Source organism: Canis lupus, chromosome 24, assembly GCF_048164855.1.
Source record: "Canis lupus baileyi chromosome 24, mCanLup2.hap1, whole genome shotgun sequence".
Lineage (NCBI taxonomy): Eukaryota > Metazoa > Chordata > Mammalia > Carnivora > Canidae > Canis > Canis lupus.
Window position 1 is genome coordinate 21,590,031 of NC_132861.1, and position 22,798 is coordinate 21,612,828.

The 22,798-nt window shown below is 38.6% G+C and overlaps 1 protein-coding gene across 10 annotated transcripts in view; it reads right to left on the reverse strand.

The window, feature by feature from the left end:
• The window catches only part of LOC140615870 (ankyrin repeat domain-containing protein 26-like), a 185,417-nt gene that overhangs the window by 78,831 nt on the left and 83,788 nt on the right, over nt 1-22,798 (reverse strand). For all 10 annotated transcript variants that reach the window (XR_012016381.1, XM_072795925.1, XM_072795926.1 and 7 more), the window contains 5 exons: nt 19,010-19,080; nt 16,161-16,194; nt 9,113-9,182; nt 7,359-7,413; nt 7,069-7,247 (listed from right to left, as the gene is read on the reverse strand). Coding sequence is in view for 9 of the 10 variants with exons in the window: in XM_072795925.1 (XP_072652026.1) it covers nt 7,069-7,247; nt 7,359-7,413; nt 9,113-9,182; nt 16,161-16,194; nt 19,010-19,080 (409 nt within the window). In the remaining variant the exon portion in view is untranslated. The remainder of the gene's footprint in view (nt 1-7,068; nt 7,248-7,358; nt 7,414-9,112; nt 9,183-16,160; nt 16,195-19,009; nt 19,081-22,798) is intronic.

Sequence of the window (22,798 nt, forward strand, 5' to 3'; positions counted from 1 at the left end):
AAAAATTTAAAACCCCATTTTAAAATTCACATGGTTTTTTATTCCACTGTGAATAGCATACTAATAGCTTTAATTTCCTATCTACACATATAGGATGGTACTTAAAGGCTGGAGAAACAATCTAGTATTAAAATATTATAATCATGATCATCCAAATTAAAATTTAAAGTCTCCAAAGTCATGTATGATTATCAAGCAGGAAGCAATATTCCATATTCACAAGAGAGAAGAAAAGGCCTAAAACAATCAAATCACCTGTATTTCTGAGTTTCAGATATGAAAGAATTCACAAGTTAAATTTAACAACTTTCGGCGGCACCTGGCTGGCTCACTCACAAGAGTGTGTGATTCGAAATCTCAGCATCTGAGTTTAAGCCCAGCACTGGGTATAGAGATTACTTAAAAGTTTTTAATCTAGAAAACGCAAAACGGCGAGTGAAGCCGAGGGGAGCCGACAGCTCCCGAGAAGGCGAGGGGTGTGCGTGCGCCCGCCTCTCCCCGCCGCCCTCCCTCGCGGCCGGTGACACCTGGGCCCCGTCCGCTGCGCACCTGCCTGGGGGCCTGGCAGGAGCGCGCGCCCTCCCCCTCGTCCCGGCCGGGGCCCACGTGCGGCGGCAGTGGCAGCAGCGGCGGCAGGGATCTCTTGTGACTCCCCTTCCCCGGGTGCCCCTCCTGCCCTGTCTGGGGGCCGGCTGCCACCCCGGCCCCAGGACGCAGAATGTGATGAACACAGTGAAGGGAAAGGCACTGGAAGTGGTTGAGTACCTGACCCAGGTCCTCAAGGAATGAAATTTAAAGAAACCCGTGTTATCACCCCAGAAGAGATAACTTTCAAATCATCCTGAAAACCTACCAAAATTCGGTCTCAGATTTGAAGAGAGAACTGCTGAAGTGACACAGTGAGAAAACTCTGCGCTTCTATCAAGTACAACTTGGTTTTGGCCACTGTGCACTGAACAGAATGACTAGACAAAAAAACGCACCACAAAAGAAAGAATCAGAGACAGTCCTCTCTCCCATAGAGTTACAAAATTTGGATTACAATTCAATGTCAGAAAGCCAATAAAGAAGCACAATTATAAAGCTACTGGTGGCTCTAGAAAAAAAGCATAAAGGATTCAAGAGACTTCATGACTGCAGAATTTCCATCTCATCAGGCCAAAATTAAAAATCAACTAAATGAGATGCAATCCAAACTGGAGGTCCTAATGACAAGGGTTAATGAGGTAGAAGAATGAGTGAGTGACATAGAAGACAAGTTGATGCCAAGGAAGGAAACTAAGGAAAAAAGAAAAACAATTAAAAGATCATGAGCATAGGTTAAGGAAAATAAAGGACAGCCTCAGAAGGAAAAAATCTATGTTTAGTTGGGGTTCCAGACGGTGCCGAAAGGGACAGAGGTCCAGACACTGTATTTGAACAAAACATAGCTGAGAAGTTCCCTAACTTGGGGAGGGAAACAGGCATCCGGATCCAGGAGATAAGAGAGATCCCCACGTAAAATCAATAAAAACCGCTCAACACCTCGACATTTAATAGTGAAACTTGCATTCCAAAGATAAATAGAAGATCCTAAAAGCAGCAAGAGACAAGAGATCCCTAACTTTTATGGGGAGAAGTATTAGGATAACAGCGACCTCTCCACAGAGACCTAGCAGGCTAGAAAGGGCTGGCAGGATAGTCATGGTCCTAAATGAGAAGAACATGCAGCCAAGAATACTCTATCCATCAAGGCTCCCATTCACAATAGAAGGAGAGATAAAGAGCTTCCAAGATAGGCAGAAACTGAAAGAATATGTGACCACGAAAGCAGCTCTGCAAAAAATATGAAGGGGGACTCTGTAAAAGAAAGAGGAAGTCTAAAGAAACAATCCACAAAAGCAGAGACTGAACAGGTGTCATGATGACACTAAACTCCTATCTTTCAATAGTAACTCTGAACGTGAATGGGCTTAATGACCCCATCAAAAGGCGCAGGGTTTCAGACTGGATAAAAGAGCAAGACCCATCTGTTTGCTGTCTACAAGAGACTAATTTTAGACCTAAGGACAGCTACAGACTGAAAATAAAAGGTTGAAGAACCAGTTACCATTCAAATGGTCCTCAAAAGAAAGCAGGGGTAGCTATCCTTATATAAGCTAAATTAAAGTTTATCCCAAAGACTGTAGTAAGAGATGAAGAGGGACACTATATCACACTAAAAGGATCTCTCCAACAAGAGGACCTAACAATCATGAATATTTATGCCCCGAATGCGGGAGCTGCCAAGTATATCACTCAATTAATAACCAAAGTTCAGACATACTTAGATAATAATACACTTATATGTGGAGACTTGACTATAGCGCTTTCTGCAATCGACAGATCTTCTCAGCACAGCATCTCCAAAGAAACAAGCGCTTTAAATGATACACTGGACCAAATGGATTTCACAGATATTTACAGAACTTTACATCCAGACGCAACTGAATACACGTTCTTCTCAAGTGCACATGGAACTTTCTCCAGAATAGGTCACATACTGGGTCACAAATCAGGTCTTAATCGATACCAAAAGATTGGGATCCTCCCCTGCATATTCTCAGATCGTAATGCCTTGAAATTAGAGCTAAATCACAAGAAGAAGTTTGGAAGGATTTCAAATGACCATCCTGCTAAACGATGAAAGGGTCAACCAGGAAATTAGAGAAGAATTAAAAAGATTCAAGGAAACTAATAAGAATGAAGATACAACCGTTCAAAATCTTTGGGATACAGCAAAAGCAGTCCTGAGGGGGAAATACATCGTAATACAAGCATCCGTCCCAAAACTGGAAAGAACTCAAGTACAAAAGCTAACCTTGCACCTAAAGGAGCTGGAGAAGGAACAGCAAACGAAACCTTCGCCCAGCAGAAGAAGACAACTAATAAAGATTCGAGCGGAACTCAATGAGATAGAAACCAAAGAACTGTGGAGCAGATCAACAAAACCAGGAGTTGGTTCTTTGAAAGAATTAATAAGATAGATAAAACCATTAACCAGCCTTATTAAAAGAAGAGAGAAAAGACTCAAATTAATAAAATCATAAACAAGAGAGGAGAGATCACCACCAATACCAAGGAAATACAAACGATTTTAAAAACCTAGTATGAGCAGCTTTACGCCAATAAATTAGGCAATCGAGAAGAAATGGGTGCATGTCTGGAAAACCACAAACTACCAAAACTGGAACTGGAAGAAACAGAAAATCTGGACAGGCCAATAACCAGGGAGGAAATTGAAGCAGTCATCAAAAACCTCTCAAGACACAAAAGTCCAGGGCCAGATAGCTTCCCAGGGGAATTCTATCAAACCTTTAAAGAAATCATACCTATTCTACTAAAGCTGTTCTGAAAGATAGAAAGGGATGGAGTACTTCCAAACTCGTTATATGGGGCCAGCATCACCTTAATTGCAAAACCAGACAAAGACCCCATCAAAAAGGAGAACTATAGACCAATATCCCCGATGAACACGGACGCAAAAATTCTCAACAAGATACTAGCCAATAGGATCCAACAATACATTAAGATGATTGACCATGACCCAGTGGGATTTATCCCCGGAATGCAAGACTGGTTCAACACTCGTAAAGCAATCAATGTGATTGATCATATCAGCAAGAGAAAAAAACAAGAGTCACATGATCCTGTCAATAGATGCAGAGAAAGCATTTGACAAACTACAGCATCCATTCCTGATCAAAACTCTTCAGAGTGTAGGGATAGAGAGAACATGCCTCAGCATTTTAAGAGCCACCTACAAAAGCCCACAGCAAATATGACTCTCAATGGGGAAACACTGGGAGCCTTTCCCCTAAGATCAGGAACAAGACAGGGATGTCCACTCTCACCACCGCTATTCACCACAGTACTAGAAATCCAAGCCTCGGCAATCAGGCAACAAAAAGAAATAAAAGGCATTCAAACAGGCAAAGAAGAAGAGTCAAACTCTCCCTCTTTGCAGCTGACATGATACTGTACCTAGAAAACCCAAAAGACTCCACCCCAAGATTGCTAAAACTCATACAGCAATTCAGCAGTGTGGCAGGATACAAAATCAATGCCCAGAAATCAGTGGCATTTCTATACATTAACAATGAGACTGAAGAAAGAGAAATTAAGGAGTCAATCCCACTGACAATTGCACCCAAAAGCATGAGATACCTGGGAATACACCTAACCTAGGAGGTAAAGGGTTTCTACCCTCAAAACTACAGAACACTTCTGAAGGAAATTGAGGAGGACACAAAGAGATAGAAAAATATTCTATGCTCATGGATTGGAAGAATGAATATTGGGAAAATGTCAATGCTACCCAGGGCAATTTACACATTTAATCCAATCCCTATCAACATACTATGGACTTTCTTCAGAGAGTAGGAACAAATCATCTTAAGACTTGTGTGGATTCAGAAAAGACCCCAAATAGCCAGGGGAATATTAAAAAAGAAAACCAGAGCTGGGGGCATCACAATGCCAGATTTCAGGTTGTACTACAAAGCTGTGGTCATCAGGACAGTGTGGTACTGGCACAAAAACAGACACATAGATCAATGGAACAGAATGGTGAATCAAGAAGTGGACCTTCAACTCTATGGTCAACTAATATTCGACAAAGCAGGAAAGACTATCCACTGGAAGAAAGACAGTCTCTTCAATAAATGGTGCTGGGAAAATTGGACAGCCACATGCAGAGGAATGAAACTGGACCACTTTTTAACACCATACACAAAGAAAAACTCAAAATGGATGAAAGATCTAAATGTGAGACAGGAATCCATGAGCATCCTAGCGGAGAACACAGGCAATACTCTTTTTGAACTTGGCCACAGCAACTTCTTGCAACATACATCCATAAGGCAAGAGAAACCAAAGCAAAAATGAATTATTGGGACTTCATCAAGATAAGAAGCTTCTGCACAGCAAAAGAAACAGTCAACAAAACTAAAAGGCAACCTACACAATGGGAGAAGATATTTGCAAAAGACCTATCAGATTAAGGGCTAGTATCCAAGATCTATAAAGAACTTAGTAAACTCAACAGCAAAGAAACAATCCAATCATGAATTGGGCAAAAGAGAGGAACAGAAATTTCACAGAGGAAGACATAGACATGGCCAACAAGCACATGAGAAAATGCTCCGCATCACTGGCCATCAGGGAAATACAAATCAAAACCACAATGAGATACCACCTCACACCAGTGAGAATGGGGAAAATTAACAAGACAGGAAACAACAAATGTTGGAGAGGATGTGGAGAAAGGGGAACCCTCTTGCACTGTTGCTGGGAATGTGAACTGGTACAGCCGCTCTGGAGAACTGTGTGGAGGTTCCTCAAAGAGTTAACAATAGATCTGCCCTACCACCCAGCAATTGCACTGCTGGGGATTTACCCCAAAGATACAGATCCAGCGAAACGCCGGGACACCTGCCCCCCAATGTTTATTGCAGCAATGTCCACAATAGCCAAACTGGAAGGAGCCTTGGTGTCCATCGATAGATGAATGGATAAAGAAGATGTGGTCCCCGTATACAATGGAATATTACTCAGCCATTAGAAACGACAAGTACCCACCATTTGCTTCGACGTGGAGGGACCTGGAGGGTATTATGCTGAGTGAAACGTGTCTATCGGAGAAGGACAAACATTATATGGTCTCATTCATTTGGGGAATATAAAAATTAGTGAAAGGGAATAAAGGGAAAGGAGAGAAAATGAGTGAAAATATCAGTGAGGGTGACAAAACATGACACTTAACCCTGAGAAATGACCAAGGGGTAGTGGAAGGGGAAGTGGGCAGGGGGTTGGGGTGACTGGATGATGGGCACTGAGGGGGGCACTTGGCGGGATGAGCACTGGGTGTTATGCTAATGTTGGCAAATCGAACTCCAATAAAAAAAATTACAAATAAAATAAAATAAATACGAAATAAAAAAATACAAAATACAAAATATAACAACTATGAACACTAAAGTTTCCTGAGATAACATAAAATGTATCCACTGTTGGAAGTATTTGAAAAAGTAAAGATCATCCTTCTGGAAATAACTTTGTATACTCTACGGGCAACTTTTCCTTCCTTATGATTCTCTAATGACAAATCATCTTACAAAAAAAATGACAAATTATGAGTTTATTCATTTGGCATGTGTCTCTAGTCTATGCTTATACTTTTTTTAAAAAATGCATCAGAATCCAGAAAAAAGTTTTTATATTTTTTAAGAGTCCTGTAGCTTAAAAAAAATTTTTTTTCATTTAATGGATAGAGATTGAGAACCTCACTTACCTAAGAAAAAATTTCAAGTTTAATTAATGAAAAGACTAACTAAAATGTTTATTTATGTCCTCTCTTTATTCTCAAAAGATCTAAAATCAACCAAGATTATACCACACAGTAAGTTTAATTAGAAACCACAAGAAAGACAACGGCCAAAATTCAAAATTCATAATAAATCTGATCACGGCTTAAAACAGACTTTACTTTGTACTATGTATAAACACAATTTTTGCTAAATTCAATATAGGCTATCATACTTTATTAAACTTAAAAGGATAAAATTTCCTTCCAGTTCTTCATAAAAACCAGCTGTTATTCAGAAGAATCTGAGCATTTTTTGTATTGCCAGACTTTATTAATTTGCATTTAAAATAATTTCTACCATATTTTATAATATACAGCATCTGTTTTCCCTTAGCCTCACTACCGCTGTCTTTTTAATAATAATCTCTCTAAACTCTACCTTTACATTCATCTCATCCTTCTTAAATGAATTCTTACCCCACAACCCCTCCCTCATCTTCACATCCATCTAGCTATTCTTTCCAGTTGCTTTCTAATTCTTTCTTTCCATGATGGCATACCTAAGGTTTGTTTATTCCCACCAACAGTTATAAATCTCAACCCAGTACTTCTCTGTTGTTATTACACTGTTTTCTCTTATATTCTTGAGGGCTTCCATTTCTCCCTAAGATTCTTTTCATTATAAGGATATCAAGAGGATGGTAGGTGAAAAAACATGGGGGGAAAAGTTCAAAACAACTTACCTTTGTAACATCACGCATTGCTAAAGATGTTTGAGGAGTTTCAGGTGATACAAAAGCAAGAGGAGAATAGTCAGAGACATTGACTGATGGTTTCAAAAGAGTTTCAGTCTTATCTTCACTTGCAAAATTGTCAGCAAATATAAGTCTACATTCTTTGCTCAAAATGCCATAGTCTGCTCCTATTTAGTGAAAAAGTAAAGAGTACATGAAGATATCTGTAACTTCAAATTACTAAATAACACAAAAATGGACAAAACTCAGTGAATAACACAAATCTTCAAATAGCTTACCCCTGGCTTGCAGAAAAGCAGCCATTAGCTCTCTTAAGTTTAGCTCCGGGACAGTCTAGAAAAAAATTGGTAGTTTTCAGGATTACAAGCATCACATTTCGTAAAAATAATTGTAATATTCACCATTACCAGATGAACACCATTACAAAAAGAACACAGGTTTTGGAGGTCATTCAAATAGAGATTGAAAACTCAGTTCTGCCATTTACTAACCTACATTTTCTCATGGAGTGAAGATTATAAGAGATTTAATAGTCCCAAAATGTTACTTTTCCTACCCCTAACTGATTATTATACAAAGTCTTCCTCAAAAAGTTAAAAATAGAGCTATCCTATCACCCAGCAATTGCAGTACTCAGTATTTATCCAAAGGATACAAACATAGTGATCTGAAAGCCCACCAGCACCCCAATGTTTAAAGCAGCAATGACCACAATAGCCAAACTACGGAAAAAGCCCAGGTGCCCATTGACAGATGAATGGATAAAGAAGATACGGTGTGTATAAATACAATGGAATCAAAAAGAACGAAATCTTGCCATTTGCAACAACATGGATGGGACTAAAGAGTATTATACTAAGTGAAATAAGTTAGTTAGAGAAAGACAAATAGCATATGATTTCAATCCTATGTGGAATTTAAGAAACAAAACAGAGGTGCATAGGGGAGGGAGGGAAAAATACGATAAAAATCAGAGAGAGAGAGACAAACCATAAGCGATTCTTAATCATAGGAAATAAACTGAGGGTTGTTGGAGGGGAGAGGGTTGGGGCAATGGGGTAATTGGGTGATTGGCATTAAGGACGGCCCTTGAAGTAATAAGCACTGGGTATTGTAGGCAACTGATGGATCACTAAATTCTACCTCTGAAACTAATAATACACTATATGTTAATTAATTTGAATTAAAAAAAAATTTAAATACTTTATTTACCAAAATAACTTAAAATAAAAATTTATCCCTAAGTAATTTAAATTCAAAAAACTAACAATAAGAAATATCATTATTGGGATGCCTGTGTGGCTCAGTGGTTGAGCATCTGCCTTCGGCTCAGGGTGTGATCCCGGAGTCCCACATCAGGCTCCCTGCACGGAGCCTGCTTCTCCTCCCTCTGCCTCTGTCTCTGCCTCTCTCATGAATAAATGAATACAATATTTTAAAAAATTAATTATTTTATTAGCTTTAAAAATTTTTAAATGTTTGCATGATTTATAATTGCATGACTATCTAAGAGAAAATATTAAAATTAGTTTATAGTAGTATTTATTTAGGCAAGTTGGCATTACAAACAGTTTTTAAGTTGCTTTTGTTTGTCAAAATGCTAAGGACAAATGATTGTTTAACATCAGCTCCTTCCAGGAAAGTGAGAGAAATAACAAGCCTTGTGGGGTAATGATTCAGGAATGAAAACCACAGACACAGACAACAAAAAGCCATAACCAAAAATATTGACAATGAACATAGAGATGGACTGAAAGAACAGACACTAACACAGAAGCATGAGAGACATCTAACTCTGGGAAACGAACAAGGGGTAGTGGAAAGGGAGGTGGGCGGGGGGTTGAGGTGACTGGGTGATGGGCACTGAGGGGGGCATTTGGGGGAGTGAGCACTGGGTGTTATGCTGAATGTTGGCAAATTGAACTCCAATAAAGAAAATTAAAAAAAAAAACATAAAATGACAAGAAGCAAGCCATAATACGTAACACTAAATTCAGAGCAGGAAAATTAATTTTACAAGAGAGTACTTTACCTTGGTAGGAGGACCTAAGTCTTCAATTGATGAAGGCCATGAATTATCAATATCAGCTTTATCAGAAAGACTTTAGAGCAAAAATATAAAACAAAGACAAGTTCATTTCTTTTAAAAGAAAAATCGAGTAAAAGGTCAGCTGTTTATTAAATGAAGTTTCTTGAAATACGAAAATTTAGCCTCATTCTTGTTAAGCTTTTTTTTTTTTTTTAAATTCCAGTACCCTTAACACACAGTGTTACATTAGTTTCATACATACAATATAATGATTTGGTAATTCCATACATCACCCAGTGCTCATGGTGACAAGTGCATTCCTTAATTCCCATCTCCTATTTCACCCACTCCCCTACCAACCTCCCCCCTGGTAACCATCAGTTTGTTCTCTATAGTAGTCTTCTTCTTGGTTAATCTCTTTTCTGTCTCCTTCACTTATTTTTATTTTGTTTCTTACATTTTACTTAGGCGTGAAATCATATGATATTTGTCTTTCTCTGACTTACATTGCTTAGCATAATATGCTCTAGCTTCACCATGTCATTGCAAATGACAAGATGTCATTCTTTTCGATGGCTGAACAATATTCCATATTCCATGTATATATATACATATATGTATATATATATACACACACACACTTCTTTATTCACTAATCCATCAGCATGCACACTTAGGCTGATGATTGCAAATAATGCTGTAGTAAAAACATGAGGTGCATGTATCCCTTTGAATTGGTGTGTTTGTCGTTTCTGGGTAAATACACAGGAGTGCAATTACTGGATTGTCAGTAGTTCTGTTTTTAACTTTTTGAGGAACCTCCATACGGTTTCCCACAGTGGCTGTCCCAGTTTGCACTTCCACCAAAAGTGCAACAGGGTTCCTTTTTCTCCACATCCTCACCTACACTTGTTTCTTGTGGTTTTGATTTTAGCCATTCTGACAGGCGTGCAGTGCTATCTCATTGTAGCTTTGATTTGCATTTCCCTGATGACGTGTGATGCTGATCATCTTTTTATATGTCTGTTGGCCATCTGGACATCTTCTTTGGGAAAATGTCTGATGTCTTCTGGTCATTCTTGACCGGGGTTGTGTTTCGGGTGTTGAGATGTATCAGTTCTTTATATTCTTATACTAACCCTTTATCAGATATGTCATATGCAAATGTCTTCTCCCATTCCGTAGGTTGCCTTTTAGTTTTGTGGATTGATTCCTTCACTGCAAAAGCTTTTGATTTTGATGTAGCCCCAACAGTTTATTTTGCTTTTATTGCTCTTGCCTCAGGAGACATAACCAAAAAAATGTGGCTACAGCTAATACCAGAGAGATCATTGTCTGTGCTCTCTTCAAGGATAAAATGGTTTCATGTGATATATTTATATCTTTAAACCATTTTGAATTTATTTTTGTAAATGGCGAAAGAAAGTGGTCCTGTTTCAATCTTTTATATACCCATTCAGTTTTCCCAGCATCATTTATTGAAGAGACTGCCTTTTCAAACCACTGGATATTCTTTCTTGCTTTGTCAAAGATTAATTAACCATATCACTATAGGTTTATTTCTGGATTTTCTATACTATTCTACTGATTTTTTGTATCTATTTAATGCCAATACTATGCCGTTTTGATTACTACAGCTTTGTAATATAACTTGAAATCTAGCATAGAGATATCTCCAGTTATGTTTTTCTTTTTCCAATATTGCTTTGGCTATTTGAGGTCTTCAGTGGTTCCATATAAATTTAGGGTTGTTTGCTCTAGTTCTGTGAAACATGTCAATGGATTTTAATAGGCTTTGCACTAAATTTGTAGATTGCTTTGGGTCCTATACACATTTTAACAATAGGTGTTCTTCCAATCTATGCGATGGAATTCTTTCCATGTCTTTGTGTCATCCTCAATTGCTTTCACCAATGTTTTCAGAGTACAGGTCTTTCAAAATTTGGGCTCTGTGTTATTTTTTTAAGATGTTGTTTATTTATTTATTTGAGAGAGAGAGAAAGAGTGCACAAGTAGGCAGAGAGGCAGGCAGAGGGAGGGAAAGAAGCAGGCCCCCCGCTGAGCAGAGAGCCCCATACTTGCCTCTATCCCAGAACCCTGAGATCATGACCCAAGCCAAAGGCAGACGCTTAACCGACTGAGCCAGCCAGGTGCCTCTTGGCCTCTGTTTTTAAAAAGGGTTTAGTTATCTATTTTGCTTTCACCTCTCCTAACCTGTGAAATACCCAGTAAAGCCCCAGTTTTAGTTCCCATAACTAAGTGTGACAGGTAAGGAATTCTCTGAAATGTTTGACAGCTAACTGGACAAAAGTTAACCACAATTATCACCTTCCACCTGTCAGAATGGCTAGAATCAAAACCACACCCAAAAAAATAAATATTGGTGAGGATGCAGAGGAAAAGGAACACCCGTGCGCTAGTGATGGGGACAGAAATTGGTGCAGCCACTGTAAAAAAACAAAATGGAGTTTCCTTGAAGAAGTACAAAGAGAAATACCACATGATCCAGTAATCCACTACTGGGTACTTACTTACCCAAGGAAAAAGAAAACACTAATTTGAAAAGACATATGTACCCCAATGTTTATTGCAGCATTATTTACAACAGCCAAGATACGAAAGCAACCCGTGTCCATCAACAGATGCATAACACACACACACACACACACACACACACACACACACACAGAGCAATATTACTCAGCCACAAAAAAGAATGAAACCTTACCATTTGCAACAATGTGGATTACCTGGAGGGTATTAAGCTAAGTGAAATAAGTCAGAGCTAAATAGACAAATACTGTACGATTTCAATTATATGTAGAATCGAAAAAGCAGAACAGGGATCCCTGGGTGGCGCAGCGGTTAGGCGCCTGCCTATGGCCCAGGGCGCGATCCTGGAGACCCGGGACCGAATCCCACATTGGGCTCCCGGTGCATGGAGCCTGCTTCTCTCCCTCTGCCTGTGTCTCTGCCTCTCTCTCTCTCTCTCTCTCTCTCTGTGTGTGTGACTATCATAAATAAATAAAAATTAAAAAAAAAAAAGAAAGAAAAAGCAGAACAAATGAACAAACAACCAAAAAGCAGAACCAGACTCATAAGTACAGAGAATTCTGTACTGCCAGAAGGGAAGTGGGTGGGGGGCAGACAAAATGGGTGAAGGGAAGTGGGAGGTTCAGCATTCCAGTTATAGTAAGTCACAGGGATAAAAGTACAGTATAGGGAATATAGTCAATAGTATTATAATAGCATTATGCAGTAAAACATGGTAGCTACACTTGTGGTAAGCATGGGGTAACAATATAGACCTGCTGAATCACTATGTTGTACACATGAAACCAACATAACATTGTGTCAACTACACTTAAATTTTTAAAAAGATCTACAAATGTTAAAGAACAAATTTATATGTTATTAGTGGGAATATTATTCCCGAAGAGATTAAAAGATTAAAAATTATAAAATACAAGTTTCACAAGTCCTGCCTTATTTACATCCACATAAACTAGCAAGACCTTAAAAATCATCAAGTGCACTCAGATACCCAAGAAGAGGGACTGCTATAAAAATAGTCCCGATATCTGTACCTCTATTTCCCCACACACTGCCTAATATTTTCTTTTTGTGAGCTCCCACTCCTGGATTACTCCTCTGCAGGGCTCAGTGGCACTCTCCAACGTTTAAGTCTTTAGGCTGCCAAGGCACAGATTCCCAAAACAAGGAAAGGCTCAAATGACCAAGAATAGGAGCCATTTCCTGCTCCTGGAGAACCAGCTAAATGGAGTCTGAGTCATCCACGCAGTCATCTCAATGTAGGCATGTTACCAACTACCCAGATGAAGCTTCGTTATTGATCTGACAGCTAGTCCTACCCCACCAAACCCTACGCATACACGGGAAGGGCATCAGAGAATTACGAAAGGAGGTGGAGAGATCACAAGACCACTACCTTGGGCCATACATCTATATAGTTCAGAATCTCCATTCCCCCCATTATTTGAGAGGATCTAAGCCACCTTCTGTAAGGTGGGGTAGAAGTCGATGATATCCCCATTCCTAATTTGCTGTAAACACTCTTGCCAGTGGCTCAACTGATTTTAGTGTTTCTAAACAGAAACCCTGAAGTAGGGCAGCCGGGTAGCCCGGCGGTTTAGTGCCACCTTCAGCCCAGGGCATGATCCTGGAGACCCAGGTTCGAGTCCCAAGTCAGGCTCCCTGCATGGAGCCTGCTTCTCCCTCTGCCTGTATCTCTGCCTCCCCCACCCCCGTCTCTCATGAATAAATAAATAAAATCTTTAAAAAGGAAAGAAACCCTGAAGTATGCTAGTTCCTTCAATTAAACCAACAAAAAGAAATGCTGCTCCGGACTCTCTTGAATGCTTTATTTTATTATTTTTTTTATTTTTTAAATAAATTTATTTTTTATTGGTGTTCAATTTACCAACATACAGAATAACACCCAGTGCTCATCCTGTCAAGTGCCCTCCCCAAGTGCCCTCCCCATTCACCCCCACCTCCTGCCCTCCTCCCCTTCCACCAACCCTAGTTCGTTTCCCAGAGTTAGGAGTCTTTATGTTCTGTCTCCCTTTCTGATATTTCCCACACATTTCTTCTCCCTTCCCTTATATTCCCTTTCACTATTATTTATATTCCCCAAATGAATGAGAACATATAATGTTTGTCCTTCTCCGATTGACTTACTTCACTCAGCATAATACCCTCCAGTTCCATCCACATTGAAGCAAATGGTGGGTATTTGTCGTTTCTAATGGCTGAGTAATATTCCATTGTATACATAAACCACATCTTCTTTATCCATTCATCTATCGATGGACACGAAGGCTCCTTCCACAGTTTGGCTATTGTGGCCATTGCTGCTATAAACATCGGGGTGCAGGTGTCCCGGCGTTTCAGCGCATCTGTATCTTTGGGGTAAATCCCCGACAGTGCAATTGCTGGGTCGTAGGGCAGGTCTATTTTTAACTCTTTGAGGAACCTCCACACAGTTCTCCAGAGTGGCTGCACCAGTTCACATTCCCACCAACAGTGTAAGAGGGTTCCCTTTTCTCCGCATTCTTTCCAACATTTGTGGTTTCCTGCCTTGTTAATTTTCCCCATTCTCACTGGTGGGAGGTGGTATCTCATTGTGGTTTTGATTTGTATTTTCCTGATGGCAAGTGACGCAGAGCATTTTCTCGTGTTCATGTTGGCCATGTCTATGTCTTCCTCTGTGAGATTTCTCTTCATGTCTTTTGCCCATTTCATGATTGGATTGTTTGTTTCTTTGGTGTTGAGTTTAATAAGTTCTTTATAGATCTTGGAAACTAGCCCTTTATCTGATATGTCATTTGCAAATATCTTCTCCCATTCTGTAGGTTGTCTTTGAGTTTTGTTGACTGTATCCTTTGCTGTGCAAAAGCTTCTTATCTTGATGAAGTCCCAATAGTTCATTTTTGCTTTTGTTTCTTTTGCCTTCGTGGATGTATCTTGCAAGAAGTTACTGTGGCCGAGTTCAAAAAGGGTGTTGCCTGTGTTCTCCGCTAGGATTTTGATGGAATCTTGTCTCACATTTAGATCTTTCATCCATTTTGAGTTTATCTTTGTGTATGGTGAAAGAGAGTGGTCTAGTTTCATTCTTCTGCATGTGGATGTCCAATTTTCCCAGCACCATTTATTGAAGAGACTGTCTTTCTTCCAATGGGTAGTCTTTCCTCCTTTATCGAATATTAGTTGACCATAAAGTTGAGGGTCCACTTCTCGGTTCTCTATTCTGTTCCATTGATCTATGTGTCTGTTTTTGTGCCAGTACCACACTGTCTTGATGACCACAGAACACTCTATTTTAATATGCTTTTCTAAACAACACCCAATATCTTGTGTTCTTTCTTTTTGTAATTGATCTTTGTCTATCTTGTCATAAACCCAAATATTCTGACATCATTTCAAAAACTCTTTCCTATTCAACCCAGTGTGGTTCTTTAAGTCACTTTAATCCCTTTTGAGTTTCAGATTCTCCACTTCAACCACCACTTGGTAAGGATGTTAAACATGGGTTACAGCATCAGAGAGTATTTTGATTAACACATCTCTAAGATTCTTTAAAACCCTGAAATTCTATCTGCTTTTCATTTTGTCTGTAGAAAAATGGAGAATCCTTAGCTGGCAGAAATGATAAAAAAAGTAATGGAATAAAAGAAACAGCAAGAAAAATTGGAGAAGTTAAAAAAAAATCAAGAGAAGAGTATAGAAAGGACATGGAGAAAAGCAAAAAAGTCTACAAAAATAGAAAAAGCTTCACAGAACTTATCAAGGGTGCCAGCCTAAAGGGAAAATTAGACTGAGAAGTCAGTAAATAGACAATTGTTAGAAATATCCTCTAAATAGATGATAAATTTAATTAACGTAACATGGTCTATACCTAGATTACATATCCTTCACTTTCAGAAAAATCATTCATCTCAAGGAGAGCAGATGTCACTATATGTAAGAGCTTGCCAGATTAGGGCTTGCTTATGTAAAAAGCTATGGTACTGTGGCCATAGGTAACTGAGATCCACTTCAAAATCTTTGACAGTAAAAACCAGAAACTAGTTCCCACCGCAATAATTACCTCTAGCTATCACTAGTTGTGTCAAATGTATTAGGAGAATTCTTGGACTTGCCTGGTTCTTAAGAAAACTCTATTTCAGAGTTAACATGAAATTTGACATTCTGGGATGATCTAAGATCTGTATCTTAATTCCAGTGCTGCTGAGGGGCAAAAAATGTATGTGGGAGCCACACAGAGCTACCATTCAAATCATGGGTCTGCTACTCATTAACTATGGAATCCTGGGTCAATTAATCCACCTCCCTGAACTACAGCTGACTAGTTAATAAAAAGTAGGCTATAACAGCACAGCTCCTTGGTGAAACTATTGCAATGACTATGTAAGTAATACGTATTAAGCACATAATATAGTGTCTAGCCCAGAAGACAACACTCAACAAATCCTTTCCTCTTCACTCCCTTAGTTACCACATCGTTTTTAAAAATCCATAAAAGTCCTACCTGCTTATGGAGTCTTCTTCAGACTTCTCAGCCACTAGTAAAGAAAGCAGCAAAATACATTTTAAGTCAACAATAGAAAAATACAGAATATTAAAAGTGTAAGACCGATGATGATTGGTTAAAAAGTATTCCTTTGGGACCACACCTAGAAACCACACTACAGTGGATATTAACTGTACTATTGGTAGGCAGTTAATGCATTAAGAAATCTCATTTTCTCTTTATTTACCAAATGCAAGAAAAGAATTCTAGTTATCAGAATGTGGTACATACAAGTGGATGTTTCTAATGGTTACCATTATTGTAACCAAACCCTATGAGACTGACAGGAAATGGTATCATTAGCAGAATCATTATCATAAAGTGACAATGGCAAACTTAAATAGCATGATTTTCCTGGACTTCCACTAGTAGGAGCAGTTAAAACAGACTACACATATTTGGCTGTAGCACAACGGAACTTCTTCAGCTCCTCAGTAGAGACTGCTAAGTTCAGGATGAAACACCTCATCACAAAGTTTGGCTCGGCTCCGGTCACAATCTCGGGGTCCTGGGTGGAGACCCTCAGGGAGTCTGCTTTTCTCTCTCCCTCTGCCCTTCCACCTCGCTTGTGCTGTCTGTCTCTCAAATAAATAAACTCTTCTTAAAATCTTTTCTAGAGAAAGACATAAGGCCTAGAAAAAAAGAACATTTTAAATGGAATGAATTGAGCCTCCTGACTTGTTCAGTAGAGAGGGCCGAAAATTTCAAAATGGACTGATACTTGGCTAAGGAAATAAAAGCTTCCTTTGTCTTCCAGTATCTTTAACTTGGTATTCTTCAATCTATCCTCCACACGAGACGCCTGCAAACTATGGCCACAGGCCAAATCCAACCTGCCATCTGTTTCTGTAAATAAAGTTTTAATGGAGCACAGTCACATCTATCTCAATACATATTGCTATGGCTACTTTCACACTACAATGGTAGAGTGTGAGACCCCAGGGCCTAAAATATTCACTATCTGGCCCTTTTAAGAAAAGCTTGGTGAGCCCCATTTTATGCCATAGCCAAAGGGCCCTAATTCAAATCTAATCTGATAACTCTTCTGTTTCAAATTCTCCAATCAATCCCTGCTGGCTCCCTCCCCAACAGCCATTCCATATTCTTTATTCTTGCTGGAGAACCACAGCTTTATTTGGATATTTATTGTCCCAATATACAAAGAATGTGGTCTCACCCCACCTGCAAAAGGAGAAATGATTATTCTAAGCTAATCATAGTACATGATTTACCAGTGACTGGTTTAGGAACAAGCAAGTCATGTTACCTAGCCTATAAAATGTTAGGGGAAGTTTACTGCAAGCCTCTGAGTTTTCTTCCTATATAAAAGAAACACAGAGACAAACACAGTTCTTCTGGTCAGTGGATATTGGCATGTGAAAATATGCCTGAAGCTGTTGATAATTAGCCAAGCAGGAAAGGAGACAGGGACCCCTGGGTGACTCAGCGGTTGAGTGTCTGCCTTTGGCTGAGGCCCTCATCCCCGACTTTCTGGATTGAGTCCCATGTCAGGCTCCCTGCATGGAGCCTGCTTCTCCCTCTGCCTGTATCTCTGCCTCTCTCTGTCTCTCATGAATAAATAAATTAAAATCTTAAAAAAAACACAACACAAAGACAGCTCTATTATGAGCACCTTGAAAGACCAAAACTCTATTTCATCTTTGCTTCCTATAACTTGCAAAACCAAAGCCAACCTAAAGATTTCTGTGATAGAGATCCACTAAGTTAAAGGTTTCTTCCTACATTTCAGACCATGCAGTGCACTAGGTGCCACCTCTGGGGAGCAACGGTAACATCTTTGTTACTGCTTTTAATAAAATTTTTAATAAAAAAAATATTTTTGTGCTTTTATTATAATTTGTTGAGCCCAAGTTGCCCTTTTCGAATATTTATTATGATCATCTTTTGACTAATGGTAACAGAGTGTCTTATTTCCAAAAAACTACAGTATTATGCAACGAACAGGAGAGAACATTGTCCTAATGAAGTCAACATATCACATTCTGACTTAAGAGAAGTGAAGTCACAAATAGTGAGACTGCGTTGATGCAACAGCATCTAAAATAACCTGTGCTCCTCAACAGGCTTCTGTAGGATAGGTAATCACCTTAAAAATCAAGCAATCTCATTGGTATTGCTGCACACTAGCTAAGTTTTGCAGTTCTTATTGTTTGCCATTTGTGTAAAGTACCAGCAAGGTATTGCAGAGTTCCAGTTTTAAGGATAATGAGACAAATCACACTATAATAATATTTACTAAATGAAATCCACTTGTAAAAGTTAAAATATCCATTTGTATAACCAGTATAACTTTTATAACATGTTGATAAAGGAAACATAAAACATACCAACTTAAATATTTTTTTTTCTTATTTACACAAAGATATCACATGATATTTTAAGTATCATAACTAATAATGAGGGCACCTGGATGGCTCACTGGTTGAGGTTGTGATCCCAGGGTTCTGGGATTGAGTCCCACATCAGGCTTCCTCATGGAGCCTGCTTCTCCCTCTGCCTCTCCTCTCTGTCTCTCTTAGGAATAAAGAAACAAAATCTAAAAAATACTAAGATAACGAATTTCTTTTCAGACAATACTGCCTCACATTTTAAATTACCAAAAAGAACTTCTCAAATTCTGAATCCTAGACTATTAAGAAAGAAATTAAGAAACAAAACAAATACCCATGCAATTTACACATTGGATTTGTTTTGTTTTTTCATTGCTCTTTCATTATCAAAACTGCCTCACTCTGACTTCATCTATGTTAGGACCACCATAAGTAATTCACTCTAAAAAATCGTACCTAGATCATGATTCTCTGAAGAATTTTCAGGTTTCATTTCTTCTTCATGTTCAGAAATTAGTTGGTCATTGCTACGTGTAAGAAAGAGTGACAATGTGACTTTTTTAATACTGATATGAAAAACATTTACCAGATATATCAAATTCTTAAGATTTTTCAAACAATATCAGGGTTAACATCAAAACTTAAATTACCCCATAGGTACTTCAAATTTGTTAGTTCTAAAAACTTTTTTTATTAAGTATCTAATTATAATTAAAGGAGAAACAAAAGTAAGGTGAACCAGTCATGAATTGAGGGCATTATAGCTCAGTAAACTAAGAGTTAGCCTGCCATAATGGAAAGTGTCTCAAATCCCAAAGTCCTAGCTCTAAAACCAGCAGCTTTTTGTTCTTGGACCAGCCACTTCTCTTCCACTCAAAGTCTTCCTCTATAAAACAGGAATCTTACCATCTTATATTACAAGGCCGTTAGGAGGATTTAATGAGGTATTATACCCAAAACGTGGCCTCTCAGGCAAGGTGATGCCCACAACTCTGGGAAGGGCAATATGAGACCTTCCATGACCTAATAAGAAAAGGTATTCCACAGGATTTAAAGCAGGCTTGGGGGGCAGCCCGGGTTGCTCAGTGGTTTAGCGCTGCCTTCAGCCCAGGATGTGATCCTGGAGACCCAGGATCGAGTCCCACGTCAGGCTCCCTGCATGGAGCCTGCTTCTCTGCCTCTCTCTCTCTCCCTCCTCTCTGTGTATTCCCATGAATAAATAAAAATAAAATCTTTTAAAAAAATTAAAAAAAAAATAAAGCAGGCTTCGAGTACAGATGTAGGAACAAAGGGGAAAGGAAAGTCCAGTCTCTTCCTGTAGTATTTGAACTTCTTTAATAGTTTAGAATGGTCCCAACTAAAATCTGCTAGCAGAAAAGACAAACAAAATCCTTGAAGGTTAATTCATCATGAAGGTCTGGGCTAATATATGGTTTCCACGTAAAGTTTTTGAATGTGAAGGGAAGGGTGTATGGGGCTAAAGCCAGGAGGTCCAGCTGTCGGAACAGCATGCCAGTGGCTTTGGAAGAGCAGCTGAGCATATAAGCATACGTAATAAACAAAAAAAAGTTTACGTTTGAATTCTAAGTGTGGATCACCATGAGGACTGAGGAATGAGGATCAGTAAGGGCATCCTATTAGCAAAAGTCAATCATGACTGGACTGCAGAACCAGTTTCAATAGCAATGCTGCAGGAACAGAATCAAAGGAAACCACAGAATGATGAGCATGTCCCTTTTTCCATCCAAATGGCTTATAAAAGAGGACTGCCTCTCTGGTCTTAGGGAAATCCTTAGGTTCTTGGAAAATTCAAGGGGGAAAGTATAGGTGATAACCCACAAGGAAGAGTATAGAGTTTTCTGTGAAACTGAACATCTTAGGACACAAGTAACTAGTTAGTAAAAACAGACGTTGAGGTGCCTGGGTAGTTCAGTCAGTTAAGCATCTGCCTTTGGCTCAGGTCATGGTCTCAGGATCCAGCCCTGTGTTGGGCTCCCAGCTCAGCAGAGTGTTGGATTCTCCTTCTCCCTCCACCCCTCCTCCTCACTTATGCTCACTCTCTCTCAAAAAATAAATAAATAAATAAATAAATAAATAAATAAATAAATAAATAAATAAATAAATAAATATCTTTAAAGAAGCACCCAGCTATATAACATTATGTGAACCCCATGCAGAAGGGTTATAGTTGGAATGAAACAGATACAGTGAGGATCCCTAAGGATAAAGGTCTCAAGAGAACTGACATAAAGAATCCTGCACCCATTGCTACTTCTAACTAGTCTAGCCTTTTGCTTGATTTCTGGGTGATGATAGGCCCTAACTCACTGCCATCCTAAAGTGCCTGAATCAAATTATACCTTCTCAGCTGTTACATAGGAAGTAACACTATTTTACTACATTTTAAACCTCAGTTGAGAAATAACTAGCATGTTTTATTTTCACTTTTTAAAAAAGATTTTATTTATTTATTCATGAGAGACACACACAGAGAGAGAGAGGAGGCAAAGACATCAGCAGAGGGAGAACCAGACTCCTCACAGGGAGCCAGATGTGGGACTCGATCCCCAGACCCCGGGATCATGCCCTGTGCCCAAGGCAGACGCTCAACCGCTGAGCCACCCAGGTATCCCAGTAATAACTAGCATTTTAATGTAAACACGTACATATTAATACTATTAATAATAGCATATTCTTCTGCAGTCCATCCATATACATCTTAAGAAAACCTCCCTAAAGAGAAGACTGACTATATTTCATGGTTCATCTTTTACAGCATATTTTACAGCAAGCATAAGGGCTATTCTAAAATAACAGAGAGATAACTTCATCCTTAAGAACTCAAGAGTATTTAAGCACCTAATCTGATATACTTCATCAAGGTAATATCTCACATGATGCTACAGAATTGACCACTAACATGTCCAAGTGTTCATCTTTGTAAATTAACCCCACGGCTAAAATGAAGGGACAAAAAAAGAAGCCTCTGGTTCCACTTGGGTATTATAGTAGAAGTTGCTATTGTAAAACCCTTTGATGAGCAAGAAACTATGCTGAGGTCACTGATCTGAATAGGTGAAGGATTTTTTTTAAAAATTCCCCAGTCTGCGACATCTGGGTGGCAGAGTGGTTGAGCGTCTGCCTTTGGCTCTGGGCATGATCCTGGAGCTCCAGATCCTGCTTCTCCCTCTGCCTGTGTCTCTGCCTCTCTCTGTGTGTCTCTCATGAATAAATAAATAAAATCATTTTAAAAATTCCCCATTTTTTCCTTAAACTGGTACACTGTACCTCCAAGCCACCTGGAGGCCAGGTCGGTATAAAAGCTATCTATAGGCTTAAAACAGTAATAATATTCACACTAATGAAAAGAAAACAGTCATAGTTGCAATTAATGATGCTAAGTTAAGCATGTGGTAGGCACTAAATTACATTATATATACACACACACACATTTTATATATATATATATATACACATATATATATACGTATATACACACACATATATATATAAAAATATTATTTACACACAACCACCCTTGAAGGATATATTATTATCCTCCTTTTCATATCAGGAAAGGTATCTGGTGATGGTAAGTAATGTTTCCAAGGTCACATACCCTGCAAGGAGGCAAGCTAAGAATTAAACCTAGTCTTCTGTGAAGCTAAAGTCCATATCTTTTCTCTTTATCACTCACCTATGATTTCTCCTCATTAAAGGAAGAGTCTATTTACCTATGTTTCTCTTTCATCCTTCAATCCATTCCAATTAAAAATGAAAATGATAAAAAAGAATAAAAACTGATGAACCCAGAGTATCTGGTAATGGTAATTAACCACTTCGGGATCATCTAACAACATCAGTATTCTTCAACAAAAAGTAATAAAGCAAAGAGTCATCCAAAAAAAAAAAAAAAAAAACTCCTACTTATGCTTATTATGCATCTTTTAAAGAAAAGTATGAAATAGAATCTTAAAAAATATTAATAAAAGAGTTCAGATATCCAGAATTGTGTCTTAAAGTAAACTACAAGTTAGAAGTCCCCATTATAAAACTAATAATATTAATATGAAACCCTTTTGGCTAATATAAAATCCTATGGCAAAAAAAACTATTGCAAATGACATCAATCAGTATTACAAAGAAATATGAATTCTGCTATACACTGTTCATGTTGGCCTGTCAGAATAATTGCTTTCTACCTAAGAGATGACATCCTGACATTTTTCACTATATGACTATAAC